The sequence below is a fragment of the Papaver somniferum genome, unplaced genomic scaffold (genome assembly GCF_003573695.1).
Source record: "Papaver somniferum cultivar HN1 unplaced genomic scaffold, ASM357369v1 unplaced-scaffold_117, whole genome shotgun sequence".
Taxonomy (NCBI): domain Eukaryota; kingdom Viridiplantae; phylum Streptophyta; class Magnoliopsida; order Ranunculales; family Papaveraceae; genus Papaver; species Papaver somniferum.
In genome coordinates this window covers 1,645,751-1,661,273 of record NW_020620714.1, presented here as the reverse complement: position 1 = coordinate 1,661,273, position 15,523 = coordinate 1,645,751, and the positions used below count along the sequence as shown (strand labels likewise).

Below are 15,523 nucleotides of genomic sequence, written 5' to 3'. Positions count from 1 at the left end.
TTGACCAAACATTTCATGAATAAGAAGATGTGGGTTGCACAGTCCAACATTTTTTGTTGCGGTACCTGGTAGTGCTCAAAATGTGTACCTACTGGTTCACATGTCTCAACATATTTTTTTCCCATTTTGTTCAGGATATCAGTCAATGATTGTACCATGACAGTATATTGTTTGTTATATCCTGGGCTGTGATATATGGTGTTGAAAACTAACCATATTCCACCGATTAACGCAGGCAACACCTAGTGGAATGTTTTGTTATCACTGTCTTGGAGACACATTGGTATGAGCAGAAATGTGTCACTGCCATTCACTGGGTAATTTTTCCTTAATTTACCTGAAATCCCACATGCATCCTTTTTTAGCTATTGCGCTCCTCATTATTTGCTACATCATATTCTTGACATTAGTTTTTTTTTTACGGATAACAACAATAATTCATTCATTTATTCATCATGTATACTTAAATCATGCCTATCACACTAAATTGTTTCATCTCACCTAATATAGAACTAAGTTGATGTAACAAGTTATTGAAAAGAAGGATTAATAGTTTTGTTACTTACATAAGCATTTGTAGACATAATTAAGTGCTTCTTCCCGTAGTAGTCCAGCTTAGATGGATCTTTCATCTTTAATTGCAGCATGTTGATGTAGTAATCAACAATGTCGTTGTTAATGTTTTGGTCATCCGTCAGACCTTGGATATTATTCAATGATTGAACCATGAAAATATATTGTTTGTTCATTGGTTGTGATATATGGTGTTGAAAACTAACCATTTACCGATTAACGCAAGCAGCACCCAGTGGAATGGTTTCTTATCGCTGTCTTGGTGACACATTAGTATGATAAGAAATGTGTCACTGCCATTCACTGGGTAATTCTTCCTTAAGTTACATGGAATCCCACATGCATCTACTTTATTTGCATCCTTTTTACCTATTGCGCTCCTCATTATTTGATGCATCATATTCTTGACATTAGTTTGTTTTTTTACAGATAAGAACAATAATTCGTTCATTTATTCATCATGCATACTTGAATCATGCCTACTAAATTGTTTCATCTCACCTAATATAGAACTAAGTTGATGTAACAAGTTATTGAAAAGACGGATTAATATTTTTTGTTACTTACATAAGCATTTATATACATAATTAAGTGTTTCTTCCCGTAGTAGTCCGGCTTAGATGGATCTTGCATCTTTGATTGCTCATACCAATATAGAACTAAATTGATGTAACAAGTTATTGAAAAGACAGATTAATAGTTTTTGGTACTTACATAAGCATTTGTAGACAGAATTTAGTACTTCTTCCCGTAGTAGTCCGGCTTAGATGGATCTTGCATCTTTGGTTGCAGAAGTTGATGTAGTAATCAACAATCTCGTCGTTAGTATTTTGGTCATCCATCATACCTTGGATATGCCTTCCATAGACTATCTCTTCCACTTCATTGTTGAAAAAACGTTACATGCCTGTCACTGCATTTCTAAAGATTATGTTAACTCCCTGACATGACATTTTATTTGTTTAAGTATTAGAGTTATCAAACTGTAACTTTCATTTACAATCGTTTTTCGCGGATGTACCATGGCATCAACTTTGATTTTTTATACCTATAAATAAACATGAAATTTGTTACAGAGTTAGTACCTATATTTCACTTTCTCAAAGAATGGATAAAGCACCTGTTCTTGTTCCTCGGTGCAGAATTTCCAGAGTTTGAGTTTTTATGTATTCTTCAGCATTATTGGCTCAGGTGGCGTCACATTAATGTAAGCATCAACGTTGTATATTTCTTGTTTTTCAACACCTCCCCCCTTCTTTTTCTTCTTCTTATTCTTCTTCTTTCCATTTTCTCCTCTATTCCCCCTGTTCACTTCACCTTGAGGTGTGTATTTATTTGGCGGCTTCCTTGACGACCTTATGTTATAGCTCACTGCTTTTGAAGAATTGTCACACTGATTTAAATGGATCTGCGTAGCTTCAAAATCATCATCTTCTTGGGTGGTTTCTTCCTCTTCAGTTAGCCCATCAATTTCTTCTACTTTGTAAATCACTTTGATACCTTTCAATACATCCTCTTCATCTGGAGTTGCAGAATATCCCTCTTCCATTTGTTGTGTCAGAGTATCTTTCATTTGTTGTGGAGGAGTAGGAGAAAATATTCCGGCAGTGTCGCATTGAAGCTTGGTGCACTGAAGATTTGGGTAGTACATGCAGGGAAATAATCCGGTTAGATTAACAGGAAATAGTCTTATATAAACAGTATCAACATATCATTTTCTGACCTATTGCCTTTGGAATCAACAACTGTTGCTGATCCTTTTATGGGGTCAACTTCCATTGTTTACCCCACATTATTCGATAAACTTCTAATGTTGATACTTAAAAAAATAAAATAGTATGTATGTTTATTTTTGTATGCACAGTCTTATGTGTAGTAATTAATGAGAAGACTATGAAAAGAGTACCGTTAGATTACACTTGTAGAGTTAAACACTAAGAAGCAAATTTATTACTTCTTCAACTGAGTTAAAATAGTACCTGTAGCGACATAATCTTGTTTCTCTGGAAGTATATCCTTAATTGGAGGAGTTGAAAAAAACAACTAAATCTCCCAGCATCTCGACTTCCTGCATGTTTGTACTTCTTTGACTTCATTCTCTTCTTCTAACTGTTGAACTGAATTACAAATTTTTGCAATCACAGTGCTGACATGAAGATTTGCTTCTTGTACTCTTTTTGCTTCTAATCCTGCATCAAATCACACCTTCTAATTTTCTCTGCGATCGTCCAACATTGTCATAGGATTTACCTGGTAATTTAGTCCACTTTGAAAACCCTTCTGAAAGCTATTTTCTAAAATGCTTAGACTTGCATCTGAGAATGACCACATCAGTTGACTTGATTTTGTTTATTCGTCTACATTCAATTCATCATTCAAATCAGCTTCAGTCTCCTTTCCATATGGTTCTCCATTTGGATTCTCCACTGTAGTTGATTTAGTCTCTAAGATATCTTTGGCTTCTCTTCTGAATTCTTGTTGAGTGTTATATGATCTTGCTTTATTGATATTCTCTTCCTTTTCTCTCAATTCCTTCACTTTGTTAGCAATATCTTGAAATCCCTGTACATCTGCAGGTTGCAATTGAATCATGCCCGTGTTCTGTCCATAATGTTCTTCTTGAAGATTATTCTTTTTCATCAATTTAGTTCTTTGGAACCTTCTATGATAAGTGATCTCTTGCTTCTCACACTCAAGATAATTTTTTTTTTCTGTTAGCTCCTCATTTTATTGCCTCTCAACTTCCAATTTCCGTGCTGGTTTTGATAGGTCTATCAAGTACATCTCATCTTATGTAACCGGATCAACAAAATCTTCATGAAACTACAAACCATTTATGAATAAAGTGAGTAAATTATTTTCTTTTTGGGAAATAATCAATTTTTTTTATCATATTCTACTCTTAATATATCTTTCACGAGGTGGCGTAGTCCCCGAGTGATGTGAGACGTATATGAAATTGCACCAATATATAAGTGGAGTACATTTCAGATATGATGTCAACTTTGGTTGTTGATTCCATTCATTGGGAATCAACTTCCATAGTTGATACACAAAATCTGTAATACATTTCAGATTTTTGTGTCCACTTTGGTTGTTGATTCCACTCATTGGGCATCAACTTCCTTTGTTGATACAAAAAATCTGTAATACATTTCATATTTTTATGTCAACTTTGATTATTGATCCCACTCATTGGGCATCAACTTCCGTTGTTGATACACAAAATCTGTAATATGTTTCAGATGGCAAGTCGGTGTCATTTCTTTAACTCTATCAAATTTGGTTGTTGATACACAAAAAAATATAGTAAATTTAAATATAGGAAGAAAAAAATACCTTATGCAAAAACCAAGTCATGTCTATTCCTTTATTAGATTTTGAGCAAAACTCATCGTGAAGTTTTTTTAACAACGTGTGCTGGTTCCATCTTAGGAATCTTGGAGTTCTGGTTTCAAAACCCTGCCTCTTGTCGATGTAGTTCCTAGTGTGTTCACATAAACGATACTGGATACGAAGAAATGAAAGATATTGGTATTTACTTACTGTATGGAACATTTTACTATATACAAATATAAACATTTTTACTTTGAAATAAATTACTTTCACTTACTGGTAGCATTGAAGTGCATCCAATAACAATCCTTTTTTTTCCTTTCTGTTTTGATATGTGCGAAAGCAAATAATTTACAATGTGATCTGGCCATGACACTGCATTCATTTGTAGAACATGAGGTAACCATTTCTTTGCAAAGATTATTGTTCCAGAATCTGGGAAGAAAACCACCGCACATAACCACATGACGAAAAGTATGACAAAATTATCTGGGTCTGACTCATCTCTACCTGCAATCCGTAGTTTGTTTTTTACATAAGTATTGATTATTTTATCCCGACAATCTTTCTCTTTCTCTGGTCTGAACTTCTTACTCAAGAATTCCCTATATTCATCTTGGTGCTTTGATTTAAGTTTCCTCTTGAAATCTTCACTCTCTGCAATTATTTTTATTTTGAAGATCAATGCAAATTCCCTTGCATCAAGAGAGCATTATGTATAATTCTCTTCATTTTTGGGATCTCCAAATGTTAGCTTATTCGTTTCTTTTTTAAATCCACTAAGAAGAAGCCGTATTGATATGTTGATCCGTTCTAACCATTTAGGAGTCATTATATTGTTGTTGTCTGTGTGTAGAATGGGCTGAAGATGTCCCGGAAAGGAATTTCCTTCAGTGCATTTGCAAGGATTGGTTTCTTCAGATTTCCTTCTTCTTCTTATCCAAACATCTTGTGTAGAAAACTCCCCATCTCAACCAATGGAATGTCCTTCTTTAAATGCAACTTCATTTTCCCTTGGTCTACCTGCATAAATTCAACTTAACCATTTTCTTATTTCTTTTTAATAGTTAAAACAACTTATTTGTTTAATATTGCAGCATAAAACACAAATCAATATTGTTACCTTTGAGTTCCTTTTTCGGCTTCACATCTGGTTCTTCATTTACTTTTTCTTCCTCTGATTCATCTCCCTTCTCCTCTGATTCCTTCTCTTCTTCATCTGAATATTCTTCTTCCCCTGATTCTACAATTACCACATTTTTTTTTCCTTTACATACTTGTTCTTCTTCCGTTCCTTTGCTTTCTTCTTGTTCTCCCTTTTTCGCTTTGTTTCTCTAACTTAATTTTTTTTCGATTCTTATTCTTCTGAATCTTCTTGTATTTCCTTTGCCGGTCTATCATTTTTTTGTTCACCCTCTTCTTTTGGTTGGTACATCTTCTTGACTTCCTTGCTATTCTTCAATCAATAAATTCTTATTCATCCTCTTCCTTTTGGGGGATACATTTTCACCGATCGGTTGTGAGTCATCTTCTTCCCTACTCTTCACATTTATCCTCGGTGATCTTCTCGTTCCTTTCATCTATTTCAGACAACATTAATATAGTCAGCCTTGTTATTCATTCAATAATCACAACAATAATAGATGAACAATTAGTAAAAAGAGATAAACAACTGTTTTTGATTCCATTAAATGTGATCAACTCTTGTTGTTGATTCCATTTTACTTTTATAATTATAATTGGTTTTCAGTTTTATGGCATCAACTCCAGTAGTTGATTCCATTAATTTGATTAACTTCTCTTATGGTTTAACATGCAAATATGTTATAATATGGCATCATGTATACATGGTATAATATGGCATTAACTATTGTTGTTGATCTTTTTCAGTACTTATGGCATCAACTTATGTTGTTGAACCATGTTATATGGCATCAACTACTGTCTACCAAGCATCAAAAACAAGCACCGAGACATCAACTCCTATTCTTATTCCTTTGAAGTTTACGGAACCATTATTATTATTAAACATTCAAGAAAATAATTGTAACATTATTCATTTGTAGGCTCATCATCAACATGCTATTAGATTGAAACTCACACAACACAGACTACAATAATAACATTAGCATGAAGAACAAAGAGAACCTTTAATTGATCAACTTTTATTGTTGAACCATTGTACTGTTATAATATGGCATCAACTTCTGTTGTTGATTCCATAAATTGCATCAATTACTATTGTTAAACCATCTTATTGGTACAATATGGAATCAACACCCATGGTTGACCCTAATCTATTGTTTAACATCAACATCAATATCAACTGGAACTTTACTTGTTTTACAGAATCATCAACTCTAAACAACAACTGTATAATTATCATCCAGAGTAGACCATGTTATTGGTATACTTATCAACACACACAAAGAGTAGAATAATTAGAAATCAGTTCCTTACCTATGTCAACTTCAACTTCAACTTTGAAATCAGATTAACCTAATATCAAAATCAAAATCAAACAAAAACAATCAACACAAAACTAATTATATCCCAAACAAAATCATAATATCTAGAAGCAGTAATCGACATCAAATGTTACATGCATTTTTTTTCTTCAAAAATTGGAAATCAAAGTCGAAATCAAAACCTTAAAAAATCATCATCGAACCAAAATCTTCATCAACAACAATAAGTACAAGATGAAAATCGTGTATACCTGTATAAATCTTGTGTTTAAATATTCAAACTCAGAAAACCCTTGTTTTCTATCATTTCTTCTCAGACTTTTTGATTGTTGAAACTAAAAATTATTCCAAAGAGTTCGGTTACTGGATTTATATAGATTGGCAGTTTACTTTTTCAGTTGTAATCGACGGTTTTGCGTTTTATTTTTCATTCAATTTTTTTTTTTCTCTTTTGCAGTCACAGAACGAGATAGAATAAATGAAGAAGGAGAGAGATTGATCTGTGGGGAGTAAATGGGGTGTAACGTTATAATTATATTGGAGGGCATTATAGTAATTTAACCGTCCGTCTTTTTCAGAGGAAAGTATTATTATTTTGGGGAAGGTATTTGTGTTGGACCTCTATTATAGGGGCATTTAATTAATCTACCCTTTTATTTTGTTGTCACTGGTGGTGGCGTCGGTTACATTACAGTCAAATGGTGGTAAGAGTCGAAGAAGATGAGATCAGAAGGAGGTGGAGGAGAATGGTGACGTAGAGGAGGAAGGAAACGATAGTCTGCAACTGAGTGGAAGAGAGTAAAACTTAACCTTTTGAGAAACGTACCCTTAGCATTTTCAGTTATTACGAAGGCTTATTCAATAACAATAAGAATTCGGAGGGGTATTATCGTTCAAGGAAAAAGTAACCAAAAATGTTAGAGACACCAAAAAGGAGACTTTTCTTTTTATTATAGTAAGATATCCCCTTACCAATTTTCACATCCCCAACTATGAAAAGACTAGTTAATGATTGGAAATACGGCTGTTCTCTTTTTTTTTTTTTAGCTGTCGGAAATAACTGATGGTCAAGGTATAAATATCTGGAAAGATGGACAGGTGCGAGGACCTATGCTTCTAATCCATCAGAGATTTCATAGTAAAAGAGGCTCGTAAATTTTGTACTCTCATCGAGTTGAATAATGAAATGAAGGTGAACGTACGCCACTTTGACACACAATTACAGCTTAGAAGGATTATTTGCACCCAATAACTTCCGTTTAAGAGCTCAAGTTTACAGCTAGCTGTGTTTGACTTTTGACTGCAATTTGCCTATTGAGTTTCATACCTATCTATGGTCTATATCACATCATACTGTTAATCAACACGGAAACTTAACATCATATATTCCTTGCTCTCGCTTAATTTTCTGTTCCATCCATCCATTTTTTGTTTAATCCGAATACTAGTTATTATGGCGTTGGAAGAGATTTACGTTACAGAGTTACTAAAGAAATTGGTTTCTGCTGCTGCCCAAAAAATTGGTATGATCTGGCTTGTAGATAATGATCTGCAAAAGCTCAAAGATATTGTGGAGACGATCGCGGCTGTAACATCTGATGCTGAAAAGAAGCAGGTGAAAGACAGATCTGTGCAGCTCTGGTTAAGAAACCTCCAGAACGTTGCCTATGATATTGAAGAAAATTTGGATGAAATGTCCAATGAAGATAAACGTCTCTCTGAAAAATATGGAAAGCAAAAGAAGATACGAGGCCTACTTAAATTTGGTACGTTAACAAGAATCAAAAACATTAATCATAAGTTAAATGGAATCGTTAGGGACCAAGTTATGTTTCAGTTGGAACATACCGTTGAAGATGATCAAAGTATTCATCAACAAGACCGAGGGACACCTTCGGTGATCGGAGATTCTAAAATGGTCGGAAGGGAAAAAGATGCAGCTCACATAATAGAGAAGTTACTGATGACAAACCCGTCATCGTCATCAGCTGATAATTTTAGTCCTCGGGAAAAAATTTCAGTCGTTTCAATAGTGGGCATGGGGGGAGTTGGGAAAACGACCCTCGCTAAATTTGTTTACGAAGACGACTCCGTTGTGAGAAGCTTTGAGCTAAGAGGGTGGATCCTGATTTCTGAAAAATTTGATGTCTTCGTAACTTTAAGAAAAATTCTAGAGTCCATTACTGGAAAAAAGTGTGATGATTTTTCAAATGTCAATGTACTGGTAAGGAAAGTTCAGGAAGAGATTTGCGGGAAGAAATATTTGTTTGTCCTAGATGATCTGTGGAACGAGGATGCGGAAGACTGGGATAAATTCAAGAATTTTTTAAGTGTGGGTGCTCCGGGGAGTAAATTATTAGTGACTAGTCGTAAACAAAGTGTTGCATCTATCGTCAGGGGAACAATTCCGCCGCACAAACTAACACCCTTATCCAGCCAAGAATGTTGGTCTATTATCAAGAATAGAGTTTTTTCTTCAGATCTGGAACTCGAGACTCCAACAATTATGGAAGATATAGGAATGGCGATCGCTAGAAAATGTGGTGGTTTGCCACTTGTAGCTAATTCTCTCGGCGATCTTATGTGTAAGAAAAGGACCGAGTATGATTGGGTGGCGTTCAGGGACAACGGAATTTACAATATACCAGAGCTCACAAATAGAGTAGTACAAATATTGAAGATGAGTTATGATGATTTACCCTCTAATTTGAAAAAGTGTTTCTCATATTGTTGTTTATTTCCTAAAACTTATGAATTTAACAGAGAAACATTGATTCAATTGTGGATGGCTGAAGGGTTCCTTGATCAGCCATCTCATGAAGGAATCCAGAACTCTCTCGAAGACATCGGTAATGACTATTTTCTTAGTCTGCTGTCTAGCTCTTTCTTTCAAGATGTGGAAAAGGATGACTTGGATGATGTTACATCGTTCAAAATGCATGAATTAGTACATGATCTTGCGTTAAGTGTCGCTGGCAGTCATGAGGCCACGATTCTCAAAGCAAGTGAAATGGAAAATGCTTCGACTGGAATTCGTCGTCTACAGATAATTGTGGAAGACAAAGAAGAAGAAAATTTCTCTGATGTCTTGAAGAAGAATGCAAAAAACCTGCGTACAATATTTTGGCAAGATGAGGGCTATTTTTATCCGAGTAACAAGGGTCTGCGTGTAATTCATAGACTTAGTGCTTCTAATCGGAAGACTGTATCTTCCTCTTTTGAGTTTAAACACCTGAGGTACCTTGATCTCAGTAATTCTGAAGATGTCCATGCTGCATCAGTTAATCAACTCTACAATCTGCAGACTCTGAAGTTAAATCATGGCAAAAGTGTTCAAGATATTCTCAACGGAATTGGTTCTTTGAACAACTTACGGCACCTAGATCTCTCTTCTTCGGACGTCAAAGAGTTACCTGATTCTATGACTAGGCTCACCAATTTGAAGACTTTAGATATCCGTTCATGCCGTTATCTTTCTAAGTTACCGGAAAATATTGGGTCTCTCCAAAATCTGTCGTCCCTTGATCTGGAAGGTACTGCAATCCTACAACTCCCTGAATCATGCATCAGAATCTACAATTTGGAGATAGTGCGACTAGGATCTACATGTAAGCTTCCTATGGAGATTACATACTGGAACAAATTGAGACGGTTTACGCATAGTAGAGATGATGATGAAATGCCAAGAGGTGTACAAGAGCTAATTCGGATTCAAGAACTAAAGTCTTATCTGGTGAGGAAAGAAGAAGTCTCCAATAATTCTAGTGGGATCAATGAATTAGCAAGCCTAAACTCGCTTCAGCTTCTAGTGATAAGAAACCTGGAAAATGTGAGAGGTCGGATAGACGCAGAAGGAGCATGTTTAAAGGACAAGCAATACATTCGCCAATTGCATCTACACTGGAGCTCCTGTCGTTCAGATGATGATGATAGTATGGTGCTGGAAGGTCTGCAACCTCACCCTAATTTGAAAGAACTGAAGATACAGACATTCCAGGGTTCAAAGCTTCCTAAATGGATGGGTTTATCTTACTGCCTGCCGAATTTGGTGGAATTATGTTTGTTTGAATGCGACCGTTGTGACAAGCTTCCAGCGCTGGGTATGCTCCCATGTCTTGAAGTTCTTCACATAAAAGGAATGAATTCTGTAAAGTTTTTGGATATAGAGTTTTATCATCAAGGAGGAGGAGAAAGCAGCAGCAGGACTACCACCGGAAAAGGTACAATAAGTTTGTTCCCTTCTTTAACTGAGTTGAATGTTGATGGGATGGAAAGTTTACTTGAATGGGTTCCTTCTCCTCCACCGCCTTATTACTCCTTCATTTCTTTGAAGACTTTGATTATCAAGAAGTGTCGAAGACTGAGAACGACACCGAACTCATTTCCTTCTCTTAGGTCACTGGAATTAAAAGATATCAACGATAAGGCAGAGAAATCAATTCTAGCCAGTATTAAAGGTCTCAGTCTTACATCCATTTCCACTCCCAAGTACCAGAGCAATTTTACTCGCTGATCACTGCCACCACCACCACAACCCATGCAAGAGGAGTCTTTGCACATTGACGGGTTCTCTTTCTGTCTCACTCTTCTAAGAGTTCAATTATGAACTAGTTTTGTGATTATCCTCGATAAATTTAAGCATCTTGATTACCAAAAGCTGTAAAAAATTTATGCCTAGCTAGTTTCCGATCATTGTCTGCACTCTGTGGCTAATATGTTTTCAGCAATTTATTACTTAATGCATGATGAGTAAATATAGTAATTCCAACACCAAGCGCATCAATTTGGGTTCGACCAATCACTTCCAGCATCAATATTGTTCAATTCACGAATCGAACTAATAAGAGTATCCTTTTGAAATCTATTTGAATTGTTATTGAGTAAATACAACCTAACCTTCTCAGAGAAAGCATAAAGTTCACTTGTTGTTAGACTTGTACTAGTTATGCAGGAGATGGCTCCGGGAATGTCATTTTTCTCCAGTTCCATACAAAGTCTCTCCCTTGATGATGGGAGTAGGTAAAACTCTATTTGCTTGAGTCAAGTGTTTCCAAGTAATTCACCCTGTAAAAAAATCCATGAAACTGAGTTAAGAGGGATATTAGATGAACAAAAAATCTTGTATTACACAACTCATGCACCATTAAGCACACCCACTAACAGAGTTCCGATCGTAATCGTATCCATTACAAGAACTATTGTACCTTTCCAGCTCTACAAGCCTCCAAGAGCATTATGTGACGCCTTGTGTTGAAGTGGCACCTAGGATGCAACATCTGCTGATATATAAAAGTAAAATCTTCCAATTTCTTCTCTGCAATGCAGGCATGTAACATTGTATTAAATGTGCAGTTGTCAAAAACAACCCTAGTTTTGTAATCAGCAATGCTTGTAATTTGCTTGCTATCATTCAACATCTGCTGAAAAAAGTCTTTTGCTTTTTCGAACAACCCATGATCCAGGTAACGTTTCACGGTTTCAGCATTAAGTTATAAGTCACAATATTTGGGGAACAAAATATATGCATTTGGAACAGATGTGAAAGGAACCTGCATCAGTGTTTCTTCTCATCTGGTCTTCAGTCTGCACTACAGAGACATAGTGCAAGATCATATTAAAGACTAGTAGTACCCATGAGTCCTCGTGTCTCCATATTTTTAATTGCAGCCACAGCCTCATCCCTTCTTTCCAAAAAGTATTTACAAGAACTGCAAACAAATGAAGAAATATAAGAAGTTTCTTAACTAAATAGAAAATGAATAACGAAATGGGGTAGAAAAGAAAGCTGGCTTAGATACTTCTGTACTTCGAAGATTTCAGAACCTCAAGCATGCATAAATTTTGGTGTTAGCTTAGTTATTTCGAAATCAAATGCAAGGCAGCAAGTGAAAGAAAATTCAATTATTTATGGCCACTGTATCAGGGTATAAGTTTGAAACCACAAAAAGTTGGTACGACGGATATGATGAGAAGGTGGTTTGTACTTCCATCACAAGGCCAAAATGCTCCCTCCCATTGTTTATTTGGCACACAAGCATTTAACACCTAGATTTTTGTGAGGAAATTTAGTATATTTATTCTGTTTAGATCATTACGTACATGAATGTAAGAAATTGGTGCATTCTTTGAAAACACAAGTGATCATCATCATTCCATGATCCATCTAAAAGGATTCCAAGCTCAATTGGTTGCCTGCACCTCAAAAGCCATGTAGAAATTACGTAGTGCGTATGTCTACCAATACCATTCAAATAACGTACTACAACTCTTAGTAAGAGATACTTAATTATGCTATTTGTGCTACATGTTTAATTAATATGGATTCGTCTTAGAAGAGGAGAACAAGATATACTCACAGCATTATAGAAAACATGAACTGGTTCCAACCATGGATCCTAATCATCAAACTCCCCCAGTTTGCACTTCTTTGGGAGGAGGAGAATGCACACATTCTATGACATCTTATAGTTCCTTCATTTGTCCTGCTTGCCCAAAGGGTGACAGCAATACAATGATAACCTGCAAGGTTGGGATATGAAGATCGTTGTTGCTGGAAAATAATAATAATAATAGAGTCAGAATAAGAAAGCAAATATACTAGCAGATAATAATTAAAACGGATTAAATGACCCATGGTCACCCGGAATTGTGCACAACAACATCAATGAAGAGATAAATTCAATCTAGCTTTTTGATAAGATGTTCTGCTGATCATGTAGACCATCAGACTCATGCCATTGGCAATTCAAGGATTACTAGATCCCATAAACATCAATGTGCGACTATCAAAATTGTAAAGAATGCAACAGGTACAAATATCCGCAGTGACCAATCAAAAATAAATAAATATCTGCATTATCCGTATTTCATGAAATATATTAAGTGTCTTGACGGGCCTCTTTGACTTGCCAAGTACATCAAGTGCAGCAGTGTAAATATACTTGCACAAGTGCACAGATGCGGCATATTAAAAATCAGACACATCAAGGGTAGAGACTGCATTGCAAACTGAATGTTAGTTGAGGCAAGGACATAAGGGTAATAAAAAGCAGGACAGTACTCAGGTTTGTGGGTCTTGGAACGCTCACACAGTTGAAACCTCTCGATGACTTGTAGCATCCGTCACCAGTTTCCAAATCTACCCAACACCTGAATAACCTTCAAAAAAGAAGGATCCGTGAACCTGACGTTTGCACTCCGCATATCTTAGAAAACATCCACTCAGGCAAAATGATGTCTGCACCATTCAGTCTGAAAAGAGAAACTCTAGTCTGAAGTAAATGAGACCCTATCATAATTAAATAAACCAAAAAGAGAAAAGAAAACAACAAAGAAGCAGACTTCTCCCTCACAATCTTGAACTATAACAGCTCCAATAGCACCAACTAAACTAGGAGCTAAGAGTAGCAAAGAATATAAAAGGTGTTTGTAAGTGCTTCCGATTGGAATCACGAAAGATCTTGTTTCCATGAAAGCTCCTTTGTTAGAAGCCGTGGTCTTTTGTGCGCTCGTGATTTTTGAAAAAATTATCACCCAAATTGGTATAAGATGTATCCAAATTTCGGCCACCAAGAAAAACATCCACGAATATTAACAGATATAACTTATATGTGAAAAAATGCATCTAACCCTTACCACTTTGCTAGATTTTGGATTTGCTCCTCCATTTTGTGCCATGAGCTCGGGGCATGCGTTTAACATCAGTGAATTCCTCAACGACTTGAAGGCAGAACTTCCTGTCTCCGCAATACTCCAATCATCCTCATTTTTGACGAGTTTTTCCCTTATAAACTTCCAATTGCCTGATGAGCTACTTATGCTGCTAGGACCATGTTGCTCTATCAACACAGGACTTCGATTTTCATTGGGATTTCTCCTATAAACACTTCTAGACATCTTTGTCCCGTCAATCTTCCATTCATAATAACTCACAGGAAAGTACTCATTTTTTTGCACTCCTCTATCATGCATAATCTCACCCCCTCCTCTTTCAGCATTACTTCCATAGTATTCCTTACTACGAGTCCAACTACGATTTATTGTGCACTAACTTGGATCCATATCTACATTCCGCCTATAAACTTTATCATTTCTCATCCTACACTTTCCAAAGGGAGAATAATCAGTCGTCCCAACCGCATCACTAGCACGACTAAAGCTTACCTGAAAATCGTCTTGAATCAGACGTTGCTTATGCATATCTGCTTTGCCTTCATTCAGACCAGATTCTTCTTCCCAGTCATCCTTATTCCATCTAAAGCTTTCCAACAACACCAGTTTTCTTGTAGTCGCGACCTTTCCTGGAATAACAGTATCCCTAGACTCACTAAAAACAGAATCTACCATCCTTCCCTGGTCTTCAATCCATCTTCCAATAGTTATCTCCGAACTTCGGTTACTCCTTTATCTCGCAACCCCCTTTCAACCTTCAAATTATGTTCATATACTTGAAAGATCTCCATACTTGAATTTTCTTCACCAGACTCATTTCCCTCAACCAATTCAAACATTTTCCACTTGCTCCTATGAATTATCATCATCTTCATTATCCGAATCGCAGAAAGCTTCCCCAATTTTGAATCTTTCTTACTCTAATCTTTAAAAAGAGTATTCTGAAATTAGGTTGTTTTCTCCTCACAGAAAACACATTCATTCTGTTTTTCTATAGAGAAATCAAAAACCCATGTATTGAATAAGTAATCTGACCATACAAATCACTCCTTTCAACTAAATTAGAGATACTACCACATAGTCATTGAGTTACTACTATTCATTGACATTAACTCCATCCATTACTTCACAAAAAAAAATCGATATTTTTTTATTATATCGCTACAATTGAAAGCTTAAAGAATTCTAAAGTTGGTGAGTTTAGATTCACTTACAGTATTTGATGATTGCTACACATTGAGAATAAAACTTTGCAGTTGGAGGAGAAGTTGGGGTTTATCTGTGCTCTGCTCTAGGTCAGTGGAGATGACATTAAATTCTGATGTATCCACCCGACCCGGCATAGGGTACGAAATGGGCGGTCCAGTTAATCCTTTAAGGTTTTAGCCCAAGAACATCTGGGCCAAGCACTACGGGAGATTGGGATGGTTATCCCTTTCCTCTCTCCTATATATGGGGAAGGGATATAGATCACA

At 36.0% G+C, this 15,523-nt stretch overlaps 2 protein-coding genes across 8 annotated transcripts; one reads left to right on the top strand and one right to left on the bottom strand.

The window, feature by feature from the left end:
* The first annotated feature begins 7,649 nt into the window (after nt 1–7,649).
* Nucleotides 7,650–11,042, top strand: LOC113329476 (putative disease resistance protein RGA3). 2 transcript variants are annotated; one of them, XM_026576349.1, is made up of 2 exons: nt 7,650–10,597; nt 10,773–10,823. In XM_026576349.1, exons 1-2 carry the CDS (start codon nt 7,831–7,833, stop codon nt 10,784–10,786), a joined length of 2,781 nt encoding a protein of 926 aa, XP_026432134.1. In that variant the 5' UTR covers nt 7,650–7,830; the 3' UTR covers nt 10,787–10,823. The 2 variants fall into 2 exon arrangements, with proteins under 2 accessions (XP_026432134.1, XP_026432133.1); XM_026576348.1 differs by having other exon boundaries at nt 7,650–11,042.
* Nucleotides 11,043–11,160: 118 nt separating this feature from the next.
* Nucleotides 11,161–15,322, bottom strand: LOC113329478. Of its 6 annotated transcripts, none has more exons than XR_003349905.1 (7): nt 14,013–15,315; nt 13,438–13,643; nt 12,734–12,927; nt 12,477–12,569; nt 11,927–12,085; nt 11,582–11,691; nt 11,161–11,441 (listed from the first exon to the last, which is right to left on the bottom strand). XR_003349905.1 is itself a non-coding variant. In XM_026576353.1 (7 exons), the coding sequence occupies exons 2-5, from the start codon at nt 14,346–14,348 to the stop codon at nt 11,992–11,994; spliced, it is 717 nt and encodes a 238-aa protein (XP_026432138.1). In that variant the 5' UTR covers nt 14,349–15,039; nt 15,263–15,322; the 3' UTR covers nt 11,161–11,441; nt 11,582–11,691; nt 11,927–11,991. The 6 variants fall into 6 exon arrangements, 2 of the variants coding, with proteins under 2 accessions (XP_026432138.1, XP_026432139.1); XR_003349904.1 differs by having other exon boundaries at nt 13,438–13,628; XR_003349906.1 differs by having other exon boundaries at nt 13,466–13,628.
* Nucleotides 15,323–15,523: the final 201 nt, after the last annotated feature.

What these genes read in the sequence shown, in the direction of transcription:
- LOC113329476 (XM_026576348.1), top strand. Translation starts at nt 7,831, where the DNA reads ATGGCGTTGGAAGAGATTTACGTTACAGAGTTACTAAAGAAATTGGTT.
- LOC113329478 (XM_026576353.1), bottom strand. Translation starts at nt 14,348, where the DNA reads ATGCATGATAGAGGAGTGCAAAAAAATGAGTACTTTCCTGTGAGTTAT. An exon ending in ATCCAAAATCTAGCAAAGTG is followed by an intron (nt 12,928 to 14,012) that starts GTAAGGGTTAGA and finishes ATTATTTTCCAG; the next exon opens with CAACAACGATCTTCATATCC. An exon ending in CACCAATTTCTTACATTCAT is followed by an intron (nt 12,086 to 12,476) that starts GTACGTAATGAT and finishes ATTTGTTTGCAG; the next exon opens with TTCTTGTAAATACTTTTTGG.